At 43.8% G+C, this 21,925-nt stretch overlaps 1 protein-coding gene across 3 annotated transcripts in view; it reads left to right on the top strand.

Moving 5' to 3' along the window:
• The first annotated feature begins 9,199 nt into the window (after positions 1-9,199).
• Positions 9,200-21,925, top strand: part of GPCPD1 (glycerophosphocholine phosphodiesterase 1) — a 75,471-nt gene continuing 62,745 nt past the window's right edge. The window contains exons 1-2 of one of the 3 annotated variants that reach the window (XM_014595015.3): positions 9,200-9,360; positions 21,281-21,364. In XM_014595015.3, coding sequence (XP_014450501.1) covers positions 21,316-21,364 — 49 coding nt within the window. In that variant the 5' untranslated portion in view covers positions 9,200-9,360; positions 21,281-21,315. Of the gene's footprint in view, positions 9,361-15,368; positions 15,388-21,280; positions 21,365-21,925 lie in introns of those variants that run through there. The other 2 variants (XM_006264901.4, XM_019500771.2) reach the window with 2 other exon arrangements.

The following is a 21,925-nucleotide window of genomic DNA, read 5'->3' on the forward strand; positions in this document are numbered from 1 at the left end:
TAGCTAGCTCAGGTCAGCACTGTCTGGTTTCTATGGCCCTCTGTGTTTAAACATTTTAAGTAGAGTTTCATGGATGAAATAGTTTTACCCCTGTATTTCATGATATGCATTTCAGTACTCTTTTGACACTGTTCTCTATATAATTTGAAAACGGCATTTTTCAAGGTATTGCTTTATTTTGCATGCTTTTTTCCCCATTGTTATTCTGGATTTGTGTGAGAACCAGCTGATGTTCTAACGGACTGTAATATTCTAAAAGCCTGTCTGTATCTGGTGTGTCTAACCTGATATTATGTGATCAGGTTGATAAACTGGTTTCTATTGATGTCATTAAAATGATAAGCATTGTTCCACTGTAGAGTTGGTCCTTCTTGCCATTGATCTTGAATTTCCTAGTGTTTGTTCTATATTATAATTTTAAAAAAAGTTTGGTAAATGTAAAATTAAAACTTTCCAGCAGTTCCATTTATAAGTATTGACAAGAACTGTTGGATTTAGCTGGGGTCACAACTTGCTTACAAGCATATTTGATATTGCAAAATGTCTATGCTGTGCAAAGCAGCTATGCTGTGTTGTCATTTCTGAGAAGTTTAATGCATTTGTATGTCTGCATCAGCTTACTTCCTCATAAACTGTGGCTGAAATATCTTACTTCCTCATAATAATAGGGATGAAAATCAGATTTTTCAAATAACGTTAGCTCTTTTATATCCATGTACCCTGTTAATTAGTCAAATTCCCTGACACAGGTCAAAAAAAGCATGTATATTGCTTTGCTGGGTATAATATAACAAGGAGTTACACCGATATGGAAGAGTACTTGGATAAAATTGCTCTTTATTTCTTTTGCCCCAGTTACATGATGTAGGTCAAGGTTGCAAAAGACAATATTTATGTCCCTGGCAGGAGTCATAAGCCATTGACATCTTTAGGTGCTGTTATGGTTCATATTATAGGCTAAATTCCCAGTTGGTGTAAATGGATGTAGCTGTCTTGAAACCAATGGAACTACACTGATTTATGACAGATGAGAACCTAGCTCTGTGTCCTTAAAGCCCTCTTCCCTTTTAAGAGGCATTTTCTGAGCCTGAAAAGAAAACGGTAGGACTGGGAAAACCTGGGTAGCAGCTGAGAGGGTCACCCACATGCAACCATTTAAAGGTGGTTCACACACATTTGTTTTAAACCAGAGGTTATGTGAAACTGGACTGACATTTCTGCTACTGCATCAGCTAACTCTTATCTCCCCATAGGCTATATCCCCAAAACACAGCTCCACTGTTAATAACAATCTGGGGACCTCTGCATTGGGCTAACCCTTCTCCCATTCAGATCAACTGTTAAACTCTCTATCAAGGGGCAGAGCTAGGCCAATGCAGGGTGCCTTGTTCCCACCATTGTTCCTACAAGTGCAGCAGCAGCAATGGGAGGTAACTACTTAAAAGCCTGTTGTGGTCTCAGCCATGAATTGCTGTCTAGCAATCTGATTTCAATTTAAGAAATATAGCCAACAACCAGATATTGGTCAAAGAGCTGTGCACCTCTGGAACAGGTACAGAGGATGCTGCTCTCAGTTTGAGGAGGAGGGTACCTAGTGAGAACTTGAAACTGAGAGGGAACATAAGTGTCCCAAGAAGAGCTCTACTACAGTGTTTCCCACCAGAATGGGGAAAGATGGTAAACTGGTGAGCAAGGGTAATAAAATCTTGGTGGACTTGATATACAGGAGGATTACCATTGTTCCCAGCTGGTTGTGGCTGAGAATATTCTATGCATCTTTTCTTCTGCCTGTGCTCCATGACATGTTGAGGATGGAAGCAAGCAGCCTCCAAGAGTGGCAAGTCCAGTTCTGGTCCTGCTTGTGTTCCTCAAGGCACCTGGGAACACCAGGGTTGCGTGTTTCCAGGGGATATGGCATACAGCCATACCACACATTGGCACTGCAGCCAGCCATGGGATGCAAAGTCCTAAGGAAGCAATTATCATGTTGTCACTGCTTTTTTTTTTTAGCAGCCTGTACCAGTGATGTCATATTTTATGCTACCCACATATATATATCCACTATATATGTGGGTAGCTTAAAATATGGCCCTAGGCAGCAGACTGGTGAGCAGCAGCAGACATCATTAGACCTGCGTCTTGCTACAAGTGCAGAGAAGCCTAGTTCATCCCATTATGCTATTGGGGCATGTGTTCCTTTTACTCTGACGAGAAGGCAGAACGGCATGACCCATCCCTAACCAAACTGAAGCTCTTTATTTGCTATCTATTATCCCATCATCACTAATATGAGAGAGATGCCAGGCAGCAAGGGAAGCAGTGGTAGTGTTGAGGAGAAGGAGGGAGAAGAGAGGGAAGGAAGTCAATGAATGACTTTAGAGCCAGCTGGAGGTTGCAATTTTGAGAACACAGGATTTCAGCTATGTGAATACAAAATGGTTGAAAAATCCACGGAGTGTGAATTGCATGCAAACCAGACTGACAGGAAGCTCCACAGACAGCTCTGGGAAGTGCATCAGCACAGCTGTAATCAAATCAGCTTGTCAGCTGGTTTAGGTGTGGGGCCTGGTGATGTAATAATTCCATCTCTGTAGGGAGTGTCCAAACAATTAACCAATCTATCATTTGTCCTATTTCAGGAACTAAAGTGCTAACTATTACATAAGGCAAGAGTTCTTTTGTGGCATCTTACCAACTTGGTATTTCATATCAAGAAGCAAAATGTCTGTGTAGAGATCCTTCAAGACATTCCTGCTAATGGACTACAGAAGGTGTAATTCCTTGTTCCTCTCTATTTTGACCATGTTGTATTAGCATTTAGCAATCCTTATTAGGGAATTTAGCATTCCTTTTGGTGGCACAGTCTGAAAACTAGTTGGTTTACTACTGCTGTCTGTACAGATATTTACATTTTTGGTGTATCTAGACTCTCAGAAGGACTGTGTTAGGGAGAGCTGCAGCGAAATATGCCCGTTATAGCCGTGTTGGGGTTTAGCATGCATCTAAGTTAGGCACCTTAAAGAAGTGTTAAGAAATCAAAAATAAGCACTAGGAGACCTGTAAGTTTATTGATGTACATGAAGTGGAACTTTAAGATGCTTGCCTTATGCTTGCTTTGGGATACCCAATGGAGCAACCATGCTTTGCTCCAAATGAAGTGTACTCCTTTATGGACTGGAGGCAGTAGAATATGCCCTCTTTTTTCAGTGGTAGAATAAACTTCTGGTAGAGGAAGGAGAGTGCTCTAATATTGTATTTTCATATGGTGAGTTTGATATTCTTGAAATAGGCTAATGGATGTACATAATATGTTTATTTACTTTCCCTTTCATTCTTTCAAACCATTATCCAGTTTGCAATCAATACAATTGGTGCTAGCTTCAGACCAGAGTCTTTTTCCAAGATTTGCAAAAGGCCAGATTACTCATTTGTATCCAATAATATTGCATCTGTCCCTCACTGGACAGCAAACACCCATTTTCTACCATCACCACATGTAGGAAACAGTTTCTTTCTTAGTCTCTGCTGAGACTACTCACCATGACTGAAGGTGATAAAATCTGGCCTGCAATAAGTAATGACAGACAAACATTAAAAAATACTCCAATCCCAAGGAAAAATCCCAGCTTTGTATAGTTATCCAAGTAATTGAAACCTTTTGAGCCTACACAGTTTTTCCAGAAACCTTGCCATAACAAATATGTTGAATTGATTTCATACAGCTCTTGTACGCATTACTCATCCACAGCCAAGAAACATAGAGATTGTGCAAAATGAAATGAGTAATAAGAGAAAAACTATGTTAACTTTTGCAAAAGTTCATTTTCAGTTTTCTTCAAAGGTTTGTGTTTGGTTCTTATTTTACTGCAATAGGTGAATTTAACATAAAGCTGTAAGGTTTGTTTTTAACCAAGATTAACTTACTCTGTCCAAATAGTTTAATTTGTCCCTGTAACTGTCTTTTTTGGCACCTTGACAACTAATTGTCTTCTCTCTGCAAATGGCCCTTGGACAGTATTATGACATGTAAATCTTTGTAACTTATCATTGAATCATAGAAAATGAGGGTTGACAAAGACCTCAGGAGGTCATCTAGTCCAACGCCCTGCTCAAAGCAGGACCACCCTCAGCTATATCATCTCAGCCAGGGCTTTGTCTACCTGGGTCTTAAAAACCTCCAAGGATGGAGATTCCACCACCTCTCTAGGTAACCTGTTCCAGTGTTTTACTACCCTCCTAGTGAGAAAGCTCTTCCTATCTAACCTCAGCTTCCCTTGCTTCAACTTGAGCCCATTGCTCCTTGTTCTGTCATCTGCCGCCACTGAGAACAGTCTGGCTCCAGACTTTGGAACCCACCTTCAGGTAGTTGAAGGCCCCTCCATCTCCACCTCCACCTCCAGAACCTCCTCCTGAGGTTCTGGTTGAACTTCATCCCTCACCTTTTTATTTTTGAGCACACCATCCATGGCCTCATCAAGTCCCAGGACCTCCTGGTCACCTTCCTCCTGGCTCTGGCCAAGTGGGCCCTGTATATGACCAGGAAGGAGGCTCTGACCAGGAAGGTGCCCAGGGACTGCGGGGCTGCTTTCCTCTCACTTGTCTGTGCACGTTTCCAGACAGAACACCAATGAGTGGCATCCACTGGCTCCTTGGATAACTTTGAGGACCAGTGAGAGTGGCCTGGGGGGCTCTGCTTGGTGTCCCCCTCTGGAGAACTTATTTTGACCCTTTGACTCCCATATCACTCCTATCCTGTTTTTTCCTTAGTTGTCCCACAAAATCAGTTGTTCTATTCATCCATTAGCCCCCGTGAAAAGGGGCTACTAGTTAGTCAGGTGGGCCTTAGAGCCCGTGATCAGTGATTGGACAAATAGGTAGTTGAAGGTTGCTATTAAATTGCAGTCTTCTCTTCTGCAAACTAAATAAGCCCAGTACTGCCATCACACCCTGGACCTTGTCATGAATTCTCATTGAATTGCATGGAATAAAAATAACTTTTGCTGCACTGTTAGGCTCTCCTACTCCTTGTAATTCTTATTCTTGCTTGGTGCCTTCTTATCTCTTAGTATCGTTTTTCTCTCTGCTGTAGTTCTGACTGCCCCATATCTCACATTATCTAATGATACAGCAGTATTCTCTTCCATTAGGATGCCAAAATAATCCATTGCTAAGGTTGAAAGAAATGGATTTTCAGGTGCATGCTGAACTCTGAAAAGTGACTGTATATAGGGAAAGTCAATTTGCTTAATTTTAAAAAACTTTTTTTTGATACTGCTTACCTCCTAGTAGCGCAGCAGAGCTACACTGCTGGGAAAAAAAAGTGAACTGAATTCTGTTCTTATTGGACTTTGCCTGAATTTATGCCGTTACTGTCAGCTACTTCATTACACCAGGTTGGATAGCAGGAGCATTAACTTGGTGACACTGGTGATGACAAAAGCTAACAACACAAGTATAAATAAAGACATAATTTGACTTGCAGAATCTTTATCACTGGTAATAGAATGAACCTGGCTTGACTGTTTCAGAGCCCAGATTGAATCTGCTGTTCTGGCTGTTTGGAGAAAAAATAATTCTGTTTGATATTCACATTACAGAGAAAAAAACTTGAAACTTCAAAAGGTATTTTCTAGTGACATGCAGGAATCTAACTACATCATATTGTGATGTGCAAGGAGCAGGATTTGTTTGGTAATAGCCCAAGCTTTTGCAAGATGAAGCTCACTCTGAATCCGAATCAAATCAAAGGACCCCTTAATTTCTCTGAATCGAATAGGAACCCTCCAAATTGATTTGGAGATTTGGACATAGACAGCTCTGAATGTTTTTTCTACATACTTCCAAGTAGCAGGCGGCTTGAGTGCTGTGATGCTGGGGCACATGGAGCATCCCACAGGAGCACAGGGAGCTCCCCAGCGAGCTCTGCAGCAGACCCAGAAGTGGACCAGAAGCACTTCCAGTCTACTTCTGGGTCAGCCGTAGAATGTGCAGGGGTCCCCCTGCACCCCCACCCTGGCTCAATGACTGGTGCCTCCTGGGTCTGGCAGGGGGCACCTGGGGTCCCCTCACAGCTGATCACTGAGCAAGGGGGGGCCCCCCAGGGCTGTCCGCATTGGACATAGAAGTGGACCGGAAGTACTTCCGGTCCACTTCCAGGTTTGCTACCAAGCACATGGCGGGCCCCTGTGCTCGTGTGGGATGCCCCACCACGAGCTGCACCTGGTACCTGGAGGTACATAGAAAAAACATTTAAAGCTGTGCCTATGTCTGAATTGCTGATTCTCTGAATCAGCATCGAATCTTCAGATTTGCATTCGGCTGAATCAAATCGGGGACAATGATCTGAATCAACCAATCAAACCACTGTCCCCGATTCTGGCCGAATCCAAATCTGAATCAAATAGGGCCCACTTCGCATACCCCTAACAATCAGCTATGACCTTATTTGGCCTGTTCATAAGAAAGTATTCTGAGAGAAAAAAGTGTTTCAGAGCCAGGCTCAATCATTGAAATCTTCAGAAAAATCTGTAATGTATACACAAAGCAACCACCTGACTGACATTTATTTAAAACTATAATAAAGCTGTTTCCTTAGGAACAAGGAGGATGTTGAGCCATTTTATAAAGATACCATTCATTAACATAAGTCTATTGCAGACAAACTCTGAGTATAAAACATTTCTGTATTCTACCCTCTCCCTACTTCGTATATTTATAGAACACAGGATTAGAACAAAACAACTGTATTTATTTTGCAAGAGCATAAAATATTTCAGTGGAGCTGCTCAGGGCAGTAAAGTTATTGTCTCAACCCTAACTGAAATGTTGTTTCATTCCTTTGGCTAATAAACATTAAAATTACCAAGAGTAAATTAGTGGGGTGGGGAAACCTGTTTTGAACAGTGGTTTTCTCTAAAGCGCCTTCCCTCCACCTCCCCTTTCTTGTATTTAGTGCTTATTCAGGCTATATGGGGATGACTGCTAGTGTTTATTTAAAACTAAGAGCTCAGAACTGTAATAGTTCACATTCATTTTTAATAAAATCCTGACTTGCCAAGAAGAAAAGCTTTTCACCAGAAAGTAATCTAAGCCAAAGCAACTAACAGTTACCATTTCTTTTTTACTGCAGACTTTTTATTAACATGATATGTTTAGCGTAAAAATACCATATCTAAGCAATGTAAACAGCCTGACGTAGCTGTCTAATAAAAACACATTTTCTTCAAAAATGCTGAGTCGCACAGAAATTCATACAAGGCAAAGCTTTCCAGTCTAAACGTCTCAAGTTAGTGATTTACATCACTGGATTTTCAGAGACCAAACAAACAGGATGTAAATTAGCTTATAACAGGTGAAGTACAGGACAGTGTAATGTGCCAGTTATACTATAGGTGGGCCAAGGATAAGCAGATTCCAGATGCAGTTCAACCTTGGCTTCTTTGCCAAGTTGGCCAGCAAGTGTGCTTCTTCTGAAAGGTATCCAGGTTGTAGCCGTATTGGGCTAGGGGAAAAGCAATCAGGACTTGTGGTAGAGGTGATCTCTTTTATTAGGCCAACTAGATTTTTGCAAAAAATATTAAAAAAAAAAAGAAAGAAAGAAAGAAAAAGATTTTTTTTGCAAAAATCTAGTTGGTCTAATAAAAGAGATCACCTCTACTATGAGTCCTGATTGCTTCCTCTGAAATAAACTTTTTCTATTCCAATTTAATACTAATAACAGAGTTACAAGAGTAATTATGCTCTCACATTGTGACTCTAACTGCTTAAGCCTTAAATTAAGTAGTATAGCAATAGGAGATCTCTCCAATCTAAAACACAAAAGAAGGAAAAATCTCAGTGGCATACTCTTTTTCCCTTGGAGTTATTGTTTGCACAGACCCCCATAGCGTGCAAGATAACATTTGCAGGACACAAAAACACCCGCACCACAGGAAATCAAAGTTTCCTGTGCCTAGGCCTGTTCCCGCAGAGTTCCTTGTTTTCCTCCACATACAACTTAACTCTGCCCTACAATTCCCCAGATGCTTCAGAGACCTATGTCCCTGGTTGGAGACTGTCCCACATCTCCAATAGAAAAAAGCCCCTTCATACCATCTAAGCCTTCTGGGTCCAGCTCTTTCTTGCCCCTTGCCCCTTTCCATTGTTCAGGCTGTGTAAGCAGATAAAATTAGGCATAAGATACCTCCTGCTCTCAAGGGCCTCCCTCCGCAGTTGCAGGCTGGCAGCCTCCACAGCACAGGGAGGGAAGGGAGGCTGGGGATGCTGAGGGAGGGAAGGGAGACCTGGCACTGCTATGCTCCTCCTAGTCTCTATTCCTAGGTGCTCCTAGGTGCCTCTGGATCAGCCCTGAAAGCAGGTTCAGAGCATGGGGAGGGCTCAAGAGACACATTTGCCAAGGTCCCAGGCCACTGCCACACTTATAACAGGAGTGGGGCCTGCGTGTGTATGTGGTGCAATGCGTGCAGTGTGGCATGTGATGCATTGTGGTATGTGTGTGGCATGGCATGTGCACGTATCATGTACATGTGGCATGGCATGTGCACGTATAGCAGAGTGTGAGGCATATGTAGTGTGGCATGTGCACACAGCTTGTACATGTGGTGTGGCACCTGCATGTATAGCATGGTGTGTGGCATACATGGTGTGGTGTGTGCATGTAGCATGTACGTGTGGCATGGCATGTGTATGTATAACAGTGTCGTGTGTAGCGTGGCATCTGCAGGCAGCATGTATGTGTGGTGTGGCACATGCATGTATAGCACGGTGTGTGGCATATGTGGTGCAGCATGTGCATGTAGCGTGTATGTGGCATGGCATGTGCATGCAGAGCATGGTGTGTGGCATATGTAGCGTGGCATGTGCATATAGCACGTCTGTGTGGAGTGGCACGTGCACGTATAGCACGGTGTGTGGCATACATAGCATGTCACGGGCACGTAGCATGTACGTCTGGTGTGGCATGTGCAGCTATCCGTGGCACACCCGGCGAGACACGGTGCGGACCTCATAACCGGCCCCCCAGCATGCAGCCTCTGCAAAGCAGGCGGGCCAGCCTCACTGGAAATTGCCCCGCCCCCTCCTGGCTGCCCCCGGCCGAGCTTTCTAGGAACCGGCCCCGCCCTTCCCCCCTCCTCCCCCCTCCACGCCGCGGCGGTGCGCTCCCATTGGCTGCGACGGTCACGTGCCCCGCGCCGCGCCCCGCCCCGCCCCGCTGCCGGTTCGGCCGGGGGCAGCTGGAACCGGTTTGGGGCGACGCCGTGTCCCCTTTCGGGCTGCGCAGCCGGCGGGGAGCCACGCTTCTGCTGCCCTCGCCTTCTCTGTCTCCATCCTCCCCCCACACACGGGCCGCGAGCGGCGCAGGTCAGAGAGGGGCTGGGGGCAGCGGGAGGGGTTCCGCGCCGTTGGGGGCGCAGGTGCTGGGCTGGGGCAGGATGACGTCACCGGAATGGGGTCCCCCCCCCATGCATTTCGCGGCTGTCCGGTCGGGGGCCCCTGGGCGTCCGTGGGTGGGGGCTCGCGGTGTGGTCCTGACGTGGCTTGTTGCTCTGCGAAACAGTATACCTGTAAATCCAGGGTGGTAATCCCTCATCCCTGCCCCGTGTCATAGAAGTATAATCATCGTGGTGGGCAAACATTCGCCTGGGGTGAAGAGCTGTCAAAACTGTCAGGTGCTTCATTGCTTATCAAACGGTCTCTTGCTCCATAGGTTAAACAGCTGGCAGAATGTTTTTGAAAAAGCTGTTTTACAGCTGAATTCGGACTGCTTCCTGCGGTCCTGTTTAGTTGTCCGTTGCATGTGGGAAAAGAGGGATTGAGCTAAAGCCAGCTGATAAAGGCGGGGAAGAGAAAAAAATTAGTCCTTGGAGGAGACCTTTTCCTGTCAGGCTTCAGTACTGTTCTGATAAATATTTCTGCCAAACAAAGGATGTCCATATAATCCCAAATATGCCTGTGCGGGCTTTTCCAAAAATCAGTCTCTGGGGAAGTTATGAAAGATTTGGCCTTGAAATGCAAAAAACTAGAACTCTTGGTTCCAAAATGATGCCTTTTATTAGACCAATTGAAAGGCATTTTGCATGTAGATATAAACACAATAATTGAACATTTTGAAAACATAATGTAAGATAATGTCAAAAAAAGTAACTTCATACCTGGTTTTTATAGTAATGTTATAGAAACAGTGACCTTGCCAGATGTTTGCAAGGTAAAACAATGAGCAAAAGTTATGTTTTAAGGCTATTTTAAACCCCAAGCATAATGTGATACGGCTTCTGGAAGAGTGCTTTTATTTCCTCCTTCTGAAATGGTAGATTAAAATGTAGAGTGGGATTTTACTGTATCAGATAGATTTGTTTAGTTGTGTTCCTGCCTTTGGACCAGAGGAGCATGTTTGACTCTTGTGTCTAAATATGTTTTATATCCAGTGTTAATGCTGCAATGCAGTATATGAAGAGCTGCAGAATTTGCAGATATGCTTTTCTAGGAGTCAGGATGCCCAACTAAGACTCCTTGGCAGCATCTGGTTCTTCACATGATCTTGGAGACTGTGAAGTCTTTCAAGGAGAGCAATAGCTATTCCACCTTGACAGATACCTTCCAATTTTAAACCTGCTTCTCACAGGGAAGTCACAGTGCTGCAAAATATGTATTACTTTTGAAGCATTCTGCTGATTAGCTTGTGTTTGAGCAGAACAGAAGTCTGTACAGTACTTTCTACTATTTGTTTACTCGAACTTTGCTGGAAATCATTTCCATATCAAAGGTGGTACTTGAGCTAAAATAAGTTGGTATCTGGTCCTTGAGGACCTGACCCTGTCAGAGCTGTATATTTATGTTTTGGTATATTCCTTGAGACTACAGCTGTCATCAGCACTGAACTCTGTGCACAGCACAGAGCTGGACTGCAAATATATGTGTAATTAGTATAATGTTAAGATGGGATAAGTGGGAATCAGTAAGTGCTCTTGTGTGTATTTTCCTTTTAAGTAGGCATTAGTATAAATCACACCTTCATGGTCCTTTGTATCTTGGGTGTGGAAATGAGTCAAACTGAAATAATTGAGCCATGTAGACTGCTTACAGCACTTTACTTTAAATTTGGTGCACCCCTGCATTGAGTGTAGCATGCGCCCAGAAGAGGCATTATGTTGGTTGACCTGGGTCACCCAACATCTGTACAGATCGGGCACTTCAGCAGGGCGCTTTTATCTAATAGCTGATTGAATTGGCAATTAGATACGAGTGCCAGAAAGCCCTGCTGACCTGCATAATCTGTACAGATGCTGTGGAGCCAGGTTGAACTAATGTGCTGCTGCTTCCAGGAAAGAGCAATTTTGTGGGTTGTTTTTTCTTCCCCATATCTGTCAGCAGCTGTATTTATTTCCTGCAATACCAGTATTGAGCAATCTAATGTTTTGATGACTGAAGTTCATACTACTAGGCTGTTTACAAAAGTAGTCCGTTTCCCAAGGTTTTCATATGGTGTATTAGACAAAAGTAGTAATATAGTGAATTTAAATTATTAATATGATATCAAGATTCAGTTTTAAAGGACTTGTGTGTATGGTAGGATTATCAAACAAGCTCAGAGGGACAGCTTGTTTATTTTGGTGGAATTTATATGACTAGGTGCTTATCTGCATCTTTAAGTCCCTGAATACCTTTTAAAATCTGGCCCCAAGAGTCTATTAACTCAGAATTTCAGAGTAACTCTGAAAGTACTCAGTATTATCATCTGTGGAAAGATCTGGGCCCTAGATTTGCAGTATTTCCATCAATATAATATTATCAACAGGAGTTTCAGGTGGTTGGAATATGTCTTGCTCTGAATCTGAGGATTTTATGGCCTTCCATCAAGTAGAGAAGGTCTAGAATTATATAGGGACTATCTTGTAACATGATTTAATTCCATATAACTCCTGCTCATTGTAGTTTTGACATTCAACAATGTATTAATGAGGAAAACAATCATCCTCAATGTGTAAAATGCATAAAGCAGGGGTTTTCAACCATTTTTAATAGGTGTACCCCCGGCGGCTGGCGGGAAGCACGTGGACGGACGCAGATCGGGGGGAGGGGGGATTGATGTGTGGCCAGACGCAGAGCAGCTCAGGGTGGTGGCAGCCACTGCTGTATGCAAGCTCACCCCCCTCCCCTGTGTCCAGCCAACTGGGCAGCACCTATGTGGCCCGCAGAGGGGTTCCACTGCCCTTGCTCCTGGGAGGCAGTGACATGGGGCGGTGGGTGGTGGTGCTCCATCTCTGCCCACCCCACACATACCCAAGGGGTACGCATACCCCTGATTGACAACCCTTGGCGTAAAGAATCAAACCATCACATGGGCTACAACTCGCCATATTTTCAGTATCTTCAGTGGAGCTACTTTGGCTTACTCTATCTGAGATCTTACCTGAATGCTTTAGAGCGAGGGGACCAACCTACAACATGGGTCCCACAAGTGTCATGGGCAGCCTGTGTGTGTGGTATGCGGCAGATAGGGCAGGAAGCAGAGCAACAGTTAGGTCAGAAGCACAGGACAGGGAGCAGAAACCTGAGCAGTAGATTGGGTATGGGAAAAGGATCGGAGTGGCACTTGGGGAGAGTGCAACCCGTGTATAAATACTTATTCTAGTAAGTCTTCATCCATTGTGGACAGTTAATGGAAAGTATTTAGTTTCCAAAAGCAAATATCATCTTTCTGATTCTGAAAGCTTCCTTGCTGCAAGCAAAAGAATCATGAAAAGATAGGTAATATTCGAGGCTTGTAAGTATCAGCAGTAGAAGAAACTGATTATACTTGAGGCATACCACCAGCATCCTATCGGGAGCTTAGAAATCTGTTCCTGTATGCAGATTTGAATGCTGACTTATTGAGAGCCAGGAGGCAAGCTGGAACAGTTCTTGTCAAGTCTTTGTAGAACTGTCTGAATGCTAAGAAGCATGGCATATGGTATCTTGCTGCAAGTAATGAGAGTGGTTGGTTATCTTCAGAAATTTTTTTAAAATAGCTATATGACATAGTGTTGGTGGGAATTCCAGTTCAGGCTGATGTTGGTATGTCAGGCTCATCTGGAAGATCTTTACCTGTGCTTTACAAATCACCACACAGTTTATCATGATTACAAGTCTTCAACTCTCTGGTCAGTCTTTTGAAGCATTGTAGATCAGGGCTATCCATCTTCTAGAATCCTGAGGAGCTGCACTCTGTGTAGACACCCCCACCCTGTGGTTCCATTCACCTGTAGAGGTGCCACTCCACTACTACACCGCATGGGCAGTTTCCCCACCTTTCCCTCTCCTGTTTTGTGTACCCTTATGGGCCCCCCATTCTCCATTGCTGCCCCACGTGGATGTGATCTTCTCCCCATGCGACCCTGATTTCTGCCCCCTCTGCTCCCCCCCAAACGTGCAGCCTGGACTTGCCTTTTGCTGGCTGTGCTGTACTGCCCTGCCCCTGGGCCAAGGGCAGGAAGCAGCAGCTGGAGGAGGGAGGGGGAACCTGAGCTATTGCACCAGGGAGGGGCAGGAATGTTTGGGGGAATGGGGCCAGGTGAGAGCCTGGAGGTTGCAATTTAGTCCCTTTCAAGCTGCATCCTGTGGGCTGCCAGTTGAACATCCTTGTTACAGAACAGTAGTTTAGTGAAAGGTGTGTCACTACTCAATCTGAGATGCTTTTACAACTTGTCTTGACAGAGAGGGTGTTGTTTCTCATTTACATGTTTTTTATGAAGTTAAGATGCATTGAGTATAAACTCTAGGTTGAAAAGAGGTGATATTACCTGACTTGTTTTAATATGGGGGTGCAACTGCAGTTTTGTTGGAAGGCCTAGACCCTAAAAAATATTCACCAAGTCTGTTAAAGAGACAGAGAAATGGGTTTATGCTGGATTTTATAGTGTGTTTGGTTGTATGTTTGTTTTTCCTGACATGATGTCTGTACTAAGAACAAGCAGTGTGCTTAAGTTAATGTCTTTTTGGGTGCTTGTAGACATGCAGGATGTTTGCTCCGAGGCGCTGTAATTACAGCGCATCAGAGCAGGCTTGATTGATCGAATCTGCTGGAGTGTGCTAATTAGCACGCTACAGCAGCATTGGCTTCTCATGTATTCAGCATCCCCATGCTTCAAAATGGTGGGTGTGCTTTCTAACTAAAGCTCGTTGAACAAGCTTTGGCTAAAGTGCCCTCACCGCCATTTTGAAGTGTGGGACTCTGAATACACGAGACACTGTGGGTGCTTTAATTGGAGTGGCTCCCAAGAGCCTCTCTAAAGTGTTTTCCCTGCATCCCCACCCCTGAAGCATGTGTAAAGATGTCCTATGTTGCCTACTTAATCTTAAGCAAGAGAAACATTTCACTGTTGCTTAGTATTCCAGTCATGTCTGCATGGCAAAGTGGAATGAAGAGATGGCTAAGCTGGCTCTGGTGTCAGAAGCAGTAAAGCCACATTAACTAACTCTAGTAAGACCATTATGCTAACATGCCTGGGTTGCTTCCAGTTCTCAAGCTAGTTTGCTACCTATTTGACTGACATCCTGTTGTGTTATATATAAGTGTCCAATGTTTAATTGTAATTCCTGTGAAATTTGGAGATAGGAAAAAAAAGTACTGCCAGAGAACAGAGGTGGACCAGAAATCTAGTCAAAAAATGTGTATAGATGCCAGAGGTAATTAACAGTTATGTTTCACTGTGGTGCATCCACATGGCTAACAAGAAAAGGAGGGATTCTTCCTTCTCCTTCATGACACCTCTTCTTAAATTCATGGGTCCTTGCTTCTTGCAGTAGTCACTTGAGATGAAAAGGAAGAAATTTAGGAGTGTTTTATTTGTTAAGCTTATCTAAAAAATAAAAGCAGACTTCTGCAATTCCCTTGTGCCCTTCAAAGATGTTAGTGAGGGAAAGAACTAGTAAAGAGTATAGATTATTACAGTAGCCATTATCTGTGTATCTTAAAGTTAAAAAGCAAACACAAAATATCTTGTTCATTCCTTGTAGTTGACAGGCTACTGTACATTCATTTATATGCCTGTTTTATTGTGGAGATTTGAGAAATAAGAATGAGCTTCTCATTTTGCTTTTCTTTGAAACTATAAGGTTTCTAATTGCTTTCTCCCAAACATACACTCATAAAGAGATCTTTATCACTCAGTAATGGCACTCAGATTTCAATTTAGTCCACATTGCACTGCACTGCACTGACTGCTTTGTTCCTGCTCTGGAAATCCTGCCAATCAAGCTCCATCTTGTCCAATGGGGTTGAGATGATGGGCAGGGTTTTCTGAGTCAGGTCCTTGAAGGCAGTACAGCAGAGCAGCCTAGCTAGACTCACTCATTGTTCTGCCGCTGTAGAACAAAGATCTCCTTGGGAAGCCTCCAGAGATTGTAAAGGTGAGGATTTGCATTGGGCAGGAAGGGGAGTGTGTTGTGTTGGATCTCTGGTCTGTTGGGGAAAGAACCTCTTCTCTCTTGCTAATAGGAAGTAAGGGACCTAGGTATATATTGAGTATAAATATCTACTTGGATAAGAGCCCCACTTTCAAAGGGAAAGCACTGTATTTTGTTGTAGGTTATCCCATGCCTGACAAGGGTCAGTTTTGTTACATGAAACATGATAAACATGGGATGTGCTAGACAGCATAGCTCTAAAACTGTTCATTTTTTACTAAGTTTCTATCATGTTTTGAAAATTCTTTCTAATATAGCTTTGAATGCCTTTGTAAATTGGCCTTTTAGCTTATGTGTTGAAGCAGGTTTGTTAACTGGAATCAGGAAACTTGCCTGAAAAATTGTAAAGTAATGAATGGTTTTAGACGTGACCCAGCTGCAGAGAGAAGTTAGTTTTGTTTTGCTGTGACCCAGTGATTCTTCAGGCTCCTTCAAAACTGAGGCTCCTCACAGCTGTGAGGAATAGGAATTCTTTGTTAGCTCTTAATGGGCTAAAGAATTTAGTGCATGCACAGAAGTCCAGGGCTTGTAAAATGAATTCACTTCTGTTAACCAGAAAATTAGAACGTTTATGTAGGAAGCTCCTGCTGTTCCCTTCCAGGAGTTTAAAGGAATTGAACTTTGTTTGCTTCCAAGTTTTCACAGGTTTCTAACCTGTGTACAGGACCTCCACCTGACACAGGAGGTGTATGGTCCCACTAGGGGGAATGCCATACTGGATCTGGTATTGGCAATGGGAGATGACATGATAGGGGACCTCCAGATCGGTAGCTATCTGGGAGACAGTGATCACCTTATGATAGAATTCAACATAAGACGGCGAGTGGGTAAGGTAACTAGTAGGGTGAAAGTGCTAGACTTTAGGAAAGCTGATCTCATTGCACTCAGGCGATTAGTCAAGGAAGCACTGCAGAGTAGGAGTTTTGATGGGATGGGTACCCAAGAAGGGTGGCTGTGCCTAAAGGAAACGATCCTTTGGGCACAAAGCAAGACGATCCCCGAGCGAGGCAAAAGAGGGAAAGGAGCCAGGAGGCTTCCATGGCTGACCAGAGAAATCCAGGGCAGCCTAAGGGCCAAAAGGGGAGCACATAAAAAGTGGAAACAGGGTGAGATCACTAAAGATGAATATACCTCCTCTGCTCGTGCTTGTAGGGAGGCAGTTAGGCGGGCCAAAGCTACCATGGAGCTGAGGATGGCAACCCAAGTAAAGGACAACAAGAAATTGTTTTTTAGATACATAGGGAGTAAAAGGAAGGCCCAGGGAGGAATAGGACCCCTGCTAAATGGGCAGAAGCAATTGGTGACAGATAGGGGGGACAAGGCTGAACTCCTCAACGAGTTCTTTGCCTCAGTGTTCCTAAGCGAGGGGCACGACAAGTCTCTCACTGGGGTTGTAGAGAGGCAGCAGCAAGGCGCCAGACTTCCATGCGTAGATCCTGAGGTGGTGCAGAGTCACTTGGAAGAACTGGATGCCTTTAAGTCGACAGGCCCGGATGGGCTCCATCCGAGGGTGCTGAAGGCACTGGCCGACGTCATTGCAGAGCCACTGGCGGGAATATTCGAATGCTCGTGGCGCACAGGCCAAGTCCCGGAGGACTGGAAAAGGGCTAACGTGGTTCCCATTTTCAAAAAGGGGAGGAAGGAGGACCCGGGCAACTATAGGCCGGTCAGTCTCACCTCCATCCTTGGTAAAGTATTTGAAAAAATTATCAAGGCTCACATTTGTGAGAGCCCGGCAGGACAAATTATGCTGAGGGGAAACCAGCATGGGTTTGTGGCGGGCAGATCGTGCCTGACCAACCTAGTCTCTTTCTATGACCAGGTTACGAAACGCCTGGACACAGGAGGAGGGGTGGATGTCGTATACCTGGACTTCAGGAAGGCCTTCGATACGGTATCCCACCCCATACTGGTGAACAAATTAAGAGGCTGTGATGTGGATGACTGCACAGTCCGGTGGGTGGCGAATTGGCTAGAGGGTCGCACCCAAAGAGTCGTGGTAGATGGGTCGGTCTCGACCTGGAAGGGTGTGGGCAGTAGGGTCCCGCAGGGTTCGGTCCTTGGACCGATACTCTTTAATGTCTTCATCAGCGACTTGGACGTGGGAGTGAAATGTACTCTGTCCAAGTTTGCAGATGACACAAAGCTATGGGGAGAAGTGGACACGCCGGAGGGCAGGGAACAGCTGCAGGCAGACCTGGATAGGCTGGACAAGTGGGCAGAAAACAACAGGATGCAGTTCAACAAGGAGAAATGCAAAGTGCTGCACCTAGGGAGGAAAAATGTACAGCACACCTACAGCCTAGGGAATGACCTGCTGGGTGGCACAGAGTTGGAAAGGGATCTTGGAGTCCTAGTGGACTCCAAGTTGAACATGAGCCGGCAGTGTGACGAAGCCATCAGAAAAGCCAATGGCACTTTATCATGCATCAGCAGATGCATGACAAATAGGTCCAAGGAGGTGATACTTCCCCTCTATCGGGCGTTGGTCAGACCGCAGTTGGAGTACTGCGTGCAATTCTGGGCGCCACACTTCAAGAAGGATGCGGATAACCTGGAGAGGGTACAGCGAAGGGCAACTCGTATGGTCAAGGGCCTGCAGACCAAGCCCTACGAGGAGAGACTAGAGAAACTGGACCTTTTCAGCCTCCACAAGAGAAGGTTGAGAGGTGACCTTGTGGCTGCCTATAAGTTCATCACGGGGGCACAGAAGGGAATTGGTGAGGATTTATTCACCAAGGAGCCCCCGGGGGTTACAAGAAACAATGGCCACAAGCTAGCAGAGAGCAGATTTAGACTGGACATTAGGAAGAACTTCTTCACAGTTCGAGTGGCCAAGGTCTGGAACGGGCTCCCAAGGGAGGTGGCGCTCTCCCCTACCCTGGGGGTCTTCAAGAGGAGGTTAGACGAGTATCTAGCTGGGGTCATCTAGACCCAGCACTCTTTCCTGCTTATGCAGGGGGTCAGACTTGATGATCTATTGTGGTCCCTTCCGACCCTAACATCTATGAATCTATGAATCTAAGTTACAGAATGTTGTTGTTTATGATGCTTTGTGAATGTACGGAATACTGTACAGATACAGAATAATATTTTAGTACTTTACAGGAGCAGGATTTTGATGTATTAATGTGAGGTGAAAAGGAAATTGTAATCTGAAAATATTAATTCATCAACCACTGTGTGTGAATTTTGTTTTGGTCTACATGCTTATATGCATTGTTCCTGAAGGAAAGATTTCTTGAGAATGAGGTGCAGGTTTGTTGGATCTAAACATGATTAGGTTTGTGGTTAGTCAGCTTCACTGGCAAGGTATCTGTGATACTACTGCTGAATATGATCCATTTTCTTTGTTTGATAGCATAAAACCCAAGTTCTTCTCTTTCTTAGTATAGGTTTCCCTTACTTTACAGTGTATGTGTGTTCCTGGAAAATGGCGCATAACTCAAATGCGCATGAAGGGAACCCACTTTACAATGTAACAAATAAGGATATGTTCCAAGACCTCAACAGTACTGACCCTCAGACCCAGTTCTACCACTTTTACAAGGCAATTTTGGTACTCATCAACAGCCAACAGTACACACAAGCACAGGACACTATCATAACAGGGATGGCACCTACAGAAGTGCATGTAGCAGACAATGAGCGAGGAGCACAGATCCATACAGGAGACTATATTTTGGTGCACATTACTCCCACAATGCACCGCACAAAGCAGCTAACTGCAGGCTTCTACCACACTGATCACATAAGAGTGAATTAACCTTGCATATAATGAATCTTTGGTATAAAAAGAATCATTGCATAAGAGTGAATTCTAACATACAGAACCCGCATAAAGCAGGGGAAACCTGTATGCCTTTCCTGTGCGGTTTGAGGTGTTCTCTGTGGTGGATGCCTTTCAGCCTTTTGCAAAGCTTTTTTCAAATGGGAGTTTACTGGCCAGTCTTTAGTGTTACCATATTTACTTGAATCCAAGACAGGGTTTTTTTTCCTCCAGGTGAACACTGGGGTGGTAAACCTTGTTTTAGATTTAGGTATTGGCTTGGGGCAGGTGGTGGCTCAGCTCCGGGCCTTGGGACAAAAGCCAGAGCTGAGCCACCATCTTCCCCAGGCTGGGCTGGCTCATGTGGTGGGGAAGGGTAGATTAGTTGGATGTGGAGGGATGCAGAGAGGAGAGACCTGCAGTATGGGTGGTTAGGGGGAGTGCAGGGGAGGCCACCTCTCCACTCTTGCTGCCTACCTTTGGCTCTGGCCTTGACCCAGCCAGGAATGGAACTGCTGCCATTGCTTCTACTTAGCTGAGCGAGGATGGCCTGCGAAGTCCGAGACTGTCTTGGTCAATCCAGGATGTATGTTCACTCTACTCTTAAGTGAAATCTCCTCCCATGACACAGAAAGAGGGGTGAGATGAAAGGGGACAAAAAAGGAATAGAAAAGAAGTCTAAATGGTATGTGGAGTAAGGAGCCTCAGACCCAGATGTTAAGGAAGAAAAGTGGGGAACACAAACAGGAAAACCCTAGGGTATCGCAGACATAAGGATATTTTACTCAATCTCGTCCAATCCAGACTTGGTATTTCTTTTTCTCAAAGAAATACTTTAGCCAACAGATACTTCTGCACTCAGTATAGGATAACTGGCTGAAATTTTACTCCCTGTTATATACAGACTAGATGATCTTTTGTCCCTCTGACCTTAAATTCTATGAATCTTAGACTGCAGTGTTGCCACTAAGAACTTTACAGTTGCAGTAGAAATGATGATAATCCAGATCTTTTCCTGGTTTTAGTTCTTAGCAGGGTCAGTCCTATAGTATGGAGTTGATGGAGTGATGACCAGTCAGTACAGCCTGGTTTTCTTGTGTTATTTCTCTTTGACCACCTGTCCTCCATGTGGGAATTACCTTGTGTATTGTTTCCCAGGGTACATGCCTTATCAGCTAAAGCAACTATATTTTGTCACTGTTGTGCTCCCTCTGCTGTTTTTTTAAACTTATAACAGTCTCCTCATTTATATTGTTATTAAGGAGTCTGAAGGCAGCTTCAGGCAAGCAGAGCCCTATTTAAGTCAGGTTTTATACAGACCCATAGATTTGCTTGAGGAAAGATTCTTACAGATCTAGAGTCTTGAGAGCAAGCTCTTCAAATCCAGGATCTCTTTTGCTCATCTTTTAAAATGCTACACAAGTTTATGGTACTGTGGTGAAGAGTGGGTAATGTTTCAATAATCAGAAATTCTGAGTAAATGTGATTTTGTTTTATTCCTCTAAAATAAGACCACTTGGTTATTAAGAACTCAGGTTTTTGTTTCATCCACATTTTTTTCAGGTAAATAGTGCCTTTTCAGGGGAGCTCTGGTTGTTTTTGCTAGCATTTGCTATAGAATTATGTTTATTTTAACTGACTTCCTGCTTCACTGTTAAGTTCCTCTTGAGTTGCTTTGAAGGTGAGAGTGAAGGATATCTTAGGGAGTTGGATGTTTAACAATAGTAAGTCATAGGTCAGTGCATCTTATTTCATGTCTCCAGTAAAAGAACTCTTGAGTAACCTCAGTGGGACCTTTTTGAATTGTGTAGGTGGCCCCAGTGTCACACTTCTGTCCTTTTTTGACTGGGCAACGATTTCTGGATCTGGTTAGCTTTTTGGTTGGATTGGTGCTGGAGTGCAACTGAGCTTAACACATTACAGCTCACATGGAACAGTAAAGCCAATAATTGGTCACCTTCATGTTAACTCGCTGAAATTTCTGCTCTTGATTTTTACTGGCAGAACTTCAGAAGTAGCATATTTTTACTGAACAGTAATATACCTTCTTTTTCCCCCCTCTTTCAGGTAACATCAGCCATCCTTAGCCAATACCTGCAAGCATGACTCCTTCCCAAGTTACCTTTGAAGTAAGAGGAACATTAATGCCAGGTACAAAAATTAGATTTTATTGTACACTTTCTTTTTTGTGCAATAAATGTAGAAGAACACATTCATTTAATAAGAAAGTAGTTTTCTGCTTAATTGGGGGTCAAGATGCATAGAGTTTTGATACCTTTGATGGTAAAGTGAGGAAGCTGGAATAATAAAGAAGAACTTCATATAGGAAAGCTTTGTATGTTTTTATTTCTTTTTTTAAAAGAAGTAGGGGGCTAGAACAGAGATTTGGAGAATGGGTTTTATTTTGTTTTAATATAACTTCTATTTGAAAATGGCTGGTGTACCAGAGATTAAAACAAACAAACAAAAAAAGCTTGAAATTAGTTCTGAGCGCTAGAAAGTGTCTATGATAAATATTTCATTTCATCATGATTAGCTTCAATATTTACCTTGGCTATACAGGTGTATGTGTAGGTGGTGTTAAAAAGAATACTCTATGCAAGCAAACGCTGACTTGTAACAAGGGGGTTTGGTATTTAAACAAATTAGGAACATAGAAATCATGTTAGCACCTAATTCAATAACCCTTTTTGACTTGGATCTGTATCCAAT

This window comes from Alligator mississippiensis, chromosome 1, assembly GCF_030867095.1.
Source record: "Alligator mississippiensis isolate rAllMis1 chromosome 1, rAllMis1, whole genome shotgun sequence".
Taxonomy (NCBI): domain Eukaryota; kingdom Metazoa; phylum Chordata; order Crocodylia; family Alligatoridae; genus Alligator; species Alligator mississippiensis.